The 6,836-nt window shown below is 36.1% G+C and overlaps 1 protein-coding gene across 1 annotated transcript; it reads left to right on the top strand.

Annotated features, from left to right (window-relative positions):
• The first annotated feature begins 209 nt into the window (after nt 1-209).
• LOC112525267 (transcription factor MYB124-like) lies at nt 210-5,071 on the top strand. Its single transcript, XM_025135315.1, has 14 exons — nt 210-585; nt 725-816; nt 935-1,132; nt 1,229-1,275; nt 1,369-1,425; nt 1,554-1,626; nt 1,911-1,966; nt 2,056-2,223; nt 2,313-2,485; nt 2,634-2,779; nt 2,935-3,077; nt 3,163-3,362; nt 3,578-3,723; nt 4,393-5,071. The coding sequence occupies exons 3-14, from the start codon at nt 1,037-1,039 to the stop codon at nt 4,501-4,503; spliced, it is 1,416 nt and encodes a 471-aa protein (XP_024991083.1). The 5' UTR covers nt 210-585; nt 725-816; nt 935-1,036; the 3' UTR covers nt 4,504-5,071.
• The last annotated feature ends 1,765 nt before the right edge of the window (nt 5,072-6,836 follow it).

Here is a 6,836-nt window from a genome sequence, read left to right as displayed (position 1 = left end):
ACAAGATTCAGTACGATTAAAGGGGTGAAATTTATAAAAGAATATATATAGTGGTTACTTTTGAAATTTTGGAGACTTGGAGGGATGAAAGTGTAAATGAGGAAGATTTGAAAATCGACATTTACACAAAATCACACAGACCCACATGATTGAACACACACGCCACCAGCCCAAGAGCCGAAGAGCGTAAGTAATTGAAAATGGAGAGATTGAAATCATCGTCTTGGTGTTTGTAGTTGAGTCACGAATTGCATCATGTTAAGTTTAAATTCACATACTAGTGTGTGTATGGCGGACGTGGGGTGATCGAGTCTTGTACACCATCATCAATTCATTCAATTAATGGTGGACTTCTATCTCGTGGATTTCCGTGTGTGTGTGTGTGTGTGTTTCTTTTTCAAACTACTCCTCATACCCGCCTTCTCAAAACCCCACCACCACAACGTTCCGTTCCAGCAATTGGATCAATTATTATCAATTCATTCGACAAACTCTACAGTTGTTTCATCGTATAAACAGTAGGCTCGAACTCTCAGATCTACGGAAATCGTCTTTCTCGATTCTCGAGATATACCATACAAAAAGGTAGCGTATAGTTTCGTGGGTTTAATTTGATTTTGTTTTTGTTTGTGATTGGACTCGTCGCAGAGATAGTTCCCTTTTGAATTGTTGAGTTCCAACTTTCTAGTTGTTCTAATTTTGGATTCTGTTGGTTGCATCAAAGGTGTTTGATTTTTTGATTCAATCAAAAAGTTTCGAATCCAAGGCAAATTCGACGCATGGCGTTGGTGTTTGGTTCCATGCGTCCCGTTTGAAGTAAGTGAGCAGTAACTTATAAAGTTTTCCCCTTGAAAAGAGGGGAATTTGGAATTCCTTTTGCCTCTCTTTAATTACCCTTTTTCTTGATTTTTAAATTTATATAAACACAACACAGTAGACAGACAATCCACCATACATAAACGCCAAAAGAGTCTCCCACTTTAGCATGCGAGAACTGGGTTTTCTAGATAAAGGAGAGAGGTGGTGTTATTAAAAGATGCAGAATACTAAGAAGAAAGCTTGTGATGGTAACAATGGTGTTGGTGAAGCTTTGAAGCAGAAAGAGAGGCATATCGTTTCTTGGTCTCAAGAGGTTCAGTTTAATCTATCTTGATTCATATGTATTTTTTTTGTGCTTGTTGTTGTGGGTTATGATCTTTATGTTAATCATGGATTGTGTGGCCTTCAGGAGGATGATATATTAAGAGAGCAAATCAGTATCCATGGAACTGACAAGTATGATTCACTTTCCTTAAGTTTCTCATCTTAAATTGTGTGATCAAATTGAAATAATTTGGCTTGATGAAATTGATGGATGTTTATCTGCAGTTGGACAATCATTGCATCAAAGTTCAAGGATAAAACCACCAGGCAATGCAGAAGAAGGTATTTGAAAAGGGAAAGAGTCATATTTGTGTATTTGTGCTATTTTTTCTTTCTCCTAATCCTTTTATGTTTGACCTTTCTTTTATGCTATACTAATATTGGATTTGGGTACAACTTTATAAATGCAGATGGTTCACTTATTTGAATTCTGATTTCAAGAAAGGAGGATGGTCACCAGAGGAAGACATGCTCTTATGTGAGGTAAAGTTTACAAAAATCCCCCTTTGATGGTTTGTGGTTCCTTTAATAAATCATCATCTGTGTCCGAGTTATTGCAAGGCAAACGAAGATACATACCCCTTATAAGCCCTCTGAGAGTTAATTATAATACACATATTGCACAAAAGAGTTCATCCTATGCTACAATATTGTCTAGGATGGATTCAAGAATGCTTCTGCAAGGTGCTGAAGTATCTAGTTTTTCCATCACAGATGACCATTTAAGACAGTAAATGAGGTAATCTGATATCAAAGATGGTATGCAGGCCCAGAGGATATTTGGCAACAGATGGACTGAGATAGCAAAAGTCGTTTCAGGCAGGTAAAGGTTTCTATTTGATTGTTAGTCTTGTATCATATAACTTAAAATAGAAGTAGAAGTAAGTTGTTCAGTTTTCATATATGAGACAGGACTGACAATGCTGTGAAGAATCGCTTCTCCACCTTGTGTAAGAAAAGAGCAAAGCATGAAGCATTAGCAAAAGAGAATAATATTTCTTACATCAATGCAAACAACAAAAGGACCATGTTCCACGATGGACAAAAGATAGAAACTTCAATGCCTCCTTTGAAGATTCGGTATGCTTGATGTAGAGTTACTTTCCCATATGTATGATATCTGATATCAGAAAAAAACTTCTGAGACTAGTACCTCTGTTCTGGTTTAGGAGGAAACATATTGCTGGTGCCATGGAAGATTGCAGTCCTGAAGAAGGATTGATTCGGAACTGCAGAACTAGAGGCCAGCAACTAAGACCTCCATTTGCAGTACTTAACTGTCACAACATTGATGATTCTAAAATTCAGCTTCATTCTAGCAATAAGGAAATCCCAAAAGATGGTAATTCACCTTGCAAACTTCTTCCACGAATAGGATTTTAGAATTCAAATCAAAATGTACAAAGATTGTAAACATTTGATGCATGAATAGAACGTAAGTTGTAAGCAAAGCTAAATAGCTAATAAGTTTTTATGTCTGATAAAAGCAGCTAGCTATAATATGGGTGAAGGGACATTTCTCAAGAAGGATGATCCAAAGATTATTGTACTGATGCAACAAGCAGAACTGCTTACCTCACTTGCACTTAAAGTTCATACAGAGAAAACAGACCAGAGTTTTGAAAATGCTTGGAAGGTGAAAATCTTTCTCACAACAATTTCTTTCTTTGTAACTATCTTGTGTTTGTCTTATGATAAACAAACACTTCAATCAGTATAAAAGTTCATTCTTCACGTGAATTGCTTCAGACCCTTTTGAACATGTTAAACATTATGTCATATGACAATCAGGTTGTCCAGAATTTTCTTAAGCACACTAAAGAAAGCGATGAGCTTGGATTCAACATTTCTGATATGGGTTTTCGACTTGAGAATTTTAAAGATTTGGTTGAGGACATAAGAAGTTGTAATGATGGCAGTCAGCAGTACTGGAGGTAGTAATTATGAACTAGAGTTGTGTTTTGCACTTGACGTAGTTTCTTTTTCAACACGTTCTAACTCTAAAATTTGTTTCTTTAGGCAACCTGATTTGTACCAGGGATCACCGTCTAGCTCTGAGTATAGCACGGGCTCGACCATTCTCTCCCAAATAAATGAGAGATTGGAACCACACCATGATGGATTATGTGAAGTTGAACACCAACCACATGAAGTAATGCAACCAAGCGATATTGTTGGTGATGCAAATTTAGTAACATCTGATACAGTAATTAGTCCAGGTAAATTCTGCTATAAAAGCAAAAGACAACACTGGTGATTTTTGGGAAGTTTTCAAGTTAGGATTGCCTATTCCCCCATAGTTGCAAAGATTGATGGAAAAATAGAACACATTCCTAAACCATATGACCAGTTTGAATTATCGGATGGATGTGTTATTATTTTGACATGTCTTGGTAACCCTGAAGATAATTACATACTTTTGTTTCCACTACAGACGTTTTACCATCTTGTGATGTATTCGACAATGACGTTGAAGCCGGATGCCCCTTGCCAAATTCAGAATTCAATTCTCCACTTCAAGTAACTCCATTGTTCAGATCAATGGCTGCAGGGATTCCGAGCCCACAATTTTCAGAGAGCGTAAGTTCAGTTACCATTTTTTTGGAAGTTTTTTTGGAAGGGTGTCCCAGGCTATGCCCGGACTAATCCGGCAAATTGTGACTGCAAAAAATCAACCTTGATAAACTCAGTGGTCAATTTGTGTACGCCTGGAATCGAACCCTAGGCAGATGGGATATTCCACAACATCCCCCAGGACCTCAACCACTACGCCACAACCCTTGTTCTTGGACTCATTATTATTTCTCTGTTCTTGTCCTCATCTTTTAGAAGCCATAGGATGATCTTTACACTTAATCTCTCTTTGTCACACTTTTTACAAGCTGGGGATCTGCAAGAAACAACCGCTCTACTCTTTGGGTAGAAGTCAGATTTGCGTACATCTTACCCTCCCTAGACCCCATCTTTTGGTTTTGTTTGGAGCTGAAACTGAAACAGTAAGATAGGTGAAAAGATTTTCAAAAATCAAGTCTGATTAAGGATAAATTTCTATCAGTGCCATAATTCATTCAAAAGGGACTCTTTTCTATGAAAGCAGTATATGTTCTGTGGTCTTAGACGTTGATACCCATATCAGTGACATAATTCATCACTTCTTTGAAACATGATGACTTCAAAGTCTGACATCACAAATTGTAGTCAATACCACAAATGTTTAGCTGACCAGATTTACTCTTATTTGTTTTTCAGGAAAGACATTTTCTACTAAAAACACTTGGAATGGAGTTGACACCCCCTAATCCAAGCACCAGAACTTCACAACCCCCACCCTGCAAAAGGGCCCTTCTCCACTGTCTTTAAACAGAGTCATCCCAGCCTGAGTTTTGTCACCAAAAGGTTTGATCAAGATCCGCCCTCAAAGCCAGAATGTTCCGGTACATTCTAGAACCAAAGGGTAGATCCAAGAGCGTAAGACGCCATTCTGGGTTGCAAAATGAGTTTACCAGTCCCAATACTCGCATTGATTTCCAATGTGCTCTATTGGGCATGTCTCATTTTTGTGTGTTTTTTCCAGAGGATATGGAATTTTAGGCATATTCCATATCCATCTCATAACCATTTGGCCTCAAAATTTGCCAAATCTTGTACATAACATAATTTTTACCTAATCTTGCAGAGTGTAATTACACATCGGCATCTCGCCAATATTTACATTATAGCCCCCCCACATTTATACAGATGATTGAAAGAGGGGGGAAAGGTAGTAGAAGTATAAAAAGAGAGTGAAGGAGGATCAACCAGCCAAATTGGACTCCTGTTCTTTGTTTCTTGTAGGGTGTGTAGAAAGAAAGAGAAGGGTATGGCATAAGTTTTTTTGTTTTTTTTAATCTTTAAATTCTATTGGTATGTATAACTTATAATGATTGGTTTTTAGAGAATGTGATCTATATATGGTTCTTGTGTGCAGACTCGCTCTTTATCTTCTTAGTTATTTACTGATCCAACTCACAAGATTCAAGATTCTGCAGACTCCAATTGTTATATATACATAAACAGTAGAAAATTTACAGAAAATGATGAATGTAAAGACTGGGATGGGAAAGTCTTACTTGCAGAAGATGAAAGATTCATGCTTTTTGTCCATGGGAATCTTCTCACCATTACTGTGTGTGTTTGTGTGTGTGTGTGTTTGTGTGGGGAAGAAGGTGGGGAGTGAGGGATCCTGTTGGAGTATTTAAGTTGGTCAGCTGGATGATGATGAGGATGGTGGAAGACAAAAAAAATGATGTCCAAGAAAGCAAAAGTAATATGGAGGGAACCCTGCACAAATTTTTAAAAGTATGTTATTTCACTGGATTTCCACTTTCTTTCTTTTATTTATTATAATCATCAACCCTAGAGTATTAAATACCCCTATTACTTATTAAACCATATATTATTACTAATTTTTCAACCAGTGAAATACCCTTTAAAAGGGGATGTTTATCTGAATACTTACTCAGTAATCGTTTACTGGTACGAGTCTAGTATTCTCATTTAACTTATCAGGTAATATTTTAGTCCATCAAAATGACATTATATGCAGCAATTTACTTTAAGTATTAATCGGGCAAGGAGTTGTCATACTTAATTACCGAGTAAGACTCTCGATCTTTGTCATTAGGGGTGTAAACGATTCGAGCTTTTAACAAGTTACTCGAGCTCGAGATCATTTATATCAAGCTCGAGCTTAATAGTTCTCGAGCTGGAGTCGATCTCGAACACAAAATAGAACTCTTTTTAACTTAACGAGCTGAGCTTTATAACACTAATGTTCGACTCGGCTCGTTCGAAAACTTGATTCAGTTTTTCGAGTTGAGCCGAGCGGAGCCATTCGAGAATACATTTTTTTAGTCAAACATGCTCATATATTTATTAATCATACAATAAAAATATGAAAATTACCGAGCTCAAGCCAATAAACGAGTTAATCGATCGCGAGTTCGAAGGCATAAACGAGCATCGAGCTCGATAACTCAAAAAATATTTGAGCTCGAACTTTACATTGAAAAAGTTAATCGAGCTCGATTCGAGCTTAAACCTAGTATTAATTTTTTGATCCCGATTCGATTAACATACTACGAGACTCAACTTGGCTTGTTTACAACCTACTTGTTATCGCTCTTACCGAATAAGATTCTCAATTCTTTTCATATTCATCCGGTAAGTTAAGTAACCCAATATGCATTTATCGGGTAAATAGTAAACTCAAGTGTTAGGGGTAATTTGTCTTTTGATCAATTTCCTAAATTTAAGATCAAAACATTCATATGATTTTAGTTTATTAAATATATATAATTATATAACTAGAATATAACAAACTTTAGGCTTATTCCTCTTCTATGGAAATAACTTTGAAAGTCTCCATTGCTATTTGCACCTTTTACGAGAGTGTTAAATCATTGTAAATTGTAACTTTTCTAAAAGTTTTAAATATCAAAATCAATCAATAAAATACATTATATTTTATCAAAAAATAAAAACTAAAAATACCTTAATAATCATTTATCTGTATTATAATACATACAAACAAGACATGTCATACTTAATGACATGGCATTGTGTTTGGTATGTTTTTTTTTAATAAACTTTGATTTTGGATACTATATAACTTGCATTTCGATTTAGATTTGTTGTATATGGTTGATGGTCGT

The sequence above is a fragment of the Cynara cardunculus genome (assembly GCF_001531365.2).
Source record: "Cynara cardunculus var. scolymus isolate 2C chromosome LG 13, CcrdV1, whole genome shotgun sequence".
Lineage (NCBI taxonomy): Eukaryota > Viridiplantae > Streptophyta > Magnoliopsida > Asterales > Asteraceae > Cynara > Cynara cardunculus.
This window is presented reverse-complemented; position numbering and strand designations above follow the sequence as displayed.

What these genes read in the sequence shown, in the direction of transcription:
- LOC112525267 (XM_025135315.1), top strand. Translation starts at nt 1,037, where the DNA reads ATGCAGAATACTAAGAAGAAAGCTTGTGATGGTAACAATGGTGTTGGT. An exon ending in TGATACAGTAATTAGTCCAG is followed by an intron (nt 3,363 to 3,577) that starts GTAAATTCTGCT and finishes TTTCCACTACAG; the next exon opens with ACGTTTTACCATCTTGTGAT. An exon ending in GCCCACAATTTTCAGAGAGC is followed by an intron (nt 3,724 to 4,392) that starts GTAAGTTCAGTT and finishes TTTGTTTTTCAG; the next exon opens with GAAAGACATTTTCTACTAAA.